The 1,895-nt window shown below is 45.9% G+C and overlaps 1 protein-coding gene across 1 annotated transcript in view; it reads left to right on the top strand.

Moving 5' to 3' along the window:
* Positions 1-1,234: 1,234 nt before the first annotated feature.
* CCDC93 (coiled-coil domain containing 93) overlaps positions 1,235-1,895 on the top strand; it is a 56,284-nt gene continuing 55,623 nt past the window's right edge. Inside the window, exon 1 of the mRNA XM_009291001.2 lies at positions 1,235-1,345. Coding sequence (XP_009289276.1) covers positions 1,235-1,345 — 111 coding nt within the window. The remainder of the gene's footprint in view (positions 1,346-1,895) is intronic.

Genomic DNA, 1,895 nt, shown 5'->3' with positions numbered 1-1,895 from the left:
GAAGATTAAAGCTGAACCTGCTAGAGATTTGCAAGCACAAAATCTAAAGATCTGAAGGAAGGGGGTTGTTTCTTTTTTAGACGGTACCCCTCTTGGGACTTTTTTTAAACCTAATTGGTATTTAGAAGATTGATTATCTGAATGTCATAGGGGACAACGGCTCTGTCTGGATAACTGGGTGAATTTGCATCACAATTAGGTATTGGGAAGCAATGCTTTCGTGGAGTATTTTGTTGAGGTTCAAGTCATCAAAGATGAGTTGTAATGACAACAGAGATACATTTTTGTATTTTCATGCCTTTCCTTTTCATTTCCTAACCATATACCAGGTGAAGGAATATTCCAGCCTTCACTGTAAAGGAGAAGAATTTTTCCAGTCCTTGTGGTCGCATAGACATAAAGCAAATTAAAAGAACCTATTATATTTCTGTAAGTATATCATTTTAAGCCAGCTTTGTGATTTTGGATGCCAGTTGCATGAGTTTTAAAGTTAACTAAAGTTAGGAGTTAATTAGCCCAGTCTCCCTCCTTTCCTTTACTGTGCTTTAAAAAGCCAAAGCAACAGTTAAGTTTTCCAGGGTAAGTTTGATTCCCCCTTGTCTGATACTCGATTACTACTTAAGCCCCTAGTTTATACTGCCCTTGGCTTTTTATTTATCCTTTTTCTTTAATGTATTTGAAAAGGAATTTTATGACCCTATCATGGCTTAGGAAGCTTTTTTCCAAGTTGATGTTTCTTTTCAGTAGTTATGTTCTAACCTGCGCTGGCTGCTGCCTCTGAAGGTCACATACATCCCTTCCTAACACTCCTCTGTTTCAACCCTTCTCCCTGTCCCTGTTTTTTGTTTGTTTCAACCTTCCTCCCCATGACAATCAAATTAGAGCCATACAGTTCTCTATGAGGAGAAGCCAGACAAAAAGCAGAAAGCATGTATTGCTCTGGTGAGCACGTTAGCCTGTAGGTCTGCATAAGAGTTTTCTGCAACTCTAATTAAGACGTGGCCTGTGGTTACACCAGTACGCGACCTGAGCCAGTCTGGCATATTTTTGCTTTTATTATTATTGTTTTGATCACTCTGTCAGGGCAGCAGTCGGTATGGACTGGCTTGCGTATGCTCTGCTGCCCTCCAACGGATGGAGATAATGATCTCGCACGGCTGTTCTTGCTCCTTCTCCTCCCTGAGATGTCTCTAGTTGCAGCCTAACACAGTTTATTTATTATAACGCTCTGTGTATGGCGAAGACCCTAGAAACTGAACGCTGGGGTAGACTTGGCAAGAGACCACTCTCAGGTATTTCTGCAGCCGTCGTCAACAAGAAAGGCTACCCTGCCTCCAAGCTGTGGGTTAGTTTACTACCAGGCTGTTATCACCCAGTAAATCCTTGTGCATTGCGAGTCCAAAGTGTGGTGCAGCCGGAGCAGGGTGTTAGCGACCAACCGGTGTCTGGGCACAGCTTTCCAGCCCCGGCCCTGCCAATGTACACCCATCGTGCCACGGGGCCTGCCCGGTGCTGGCAAACGTGGGATGGGAGGCCAGGCTCCAGCACATCGGGTCCCTGCCGACAAACAGGCGTCTGCCTTCCCAACAGGGCTGTGCTTAGACACGGGCCCCACGACGCGCCCGCTGCCAGGAGGCAGATGTAGCACCGGATTAAGCGAGTGCAAAGGTTCCTGAGCGTGGGACCTGTGTGCAGGCCAGAAAAAATACAATTAAATCCCCCTCAGCTGTTAGGTCACCAAACGAAACCCAGCTGCTGATGAGGAGTGTCAGTGCCCTGTGGGGCGTTAGAGGCCGTGAGGCGTCTCTCAGGTCACACTCAGTAACTTGTCCTCCATGCTGGTGAGAGGCCTCATTTCCCCTTGCAAAAGAAAAAAAAGAAGAAAAAAGAGAAGG

This window comes from Aptenodytes forsteri, unplaced genomic scaffold, assembly GCF_000699145.1.
Source record: "Aptenodytes forsteri isolate BGI_AS27 unplaced genomic scaffold, ASM69914v1 Scaffold29, whole genome shotgun sequence".
Taxonomy (NCBI): domain Eukaryota; kingdom Metazoa; phylum Chordata; class Aves; order Sphenisciformes; family Spheniscidae; genus Aptenodytes; species Aptenodytes forsteri.
This window is presented reverse-complemented; position numbering and strand designations above follow the sequence as displayed.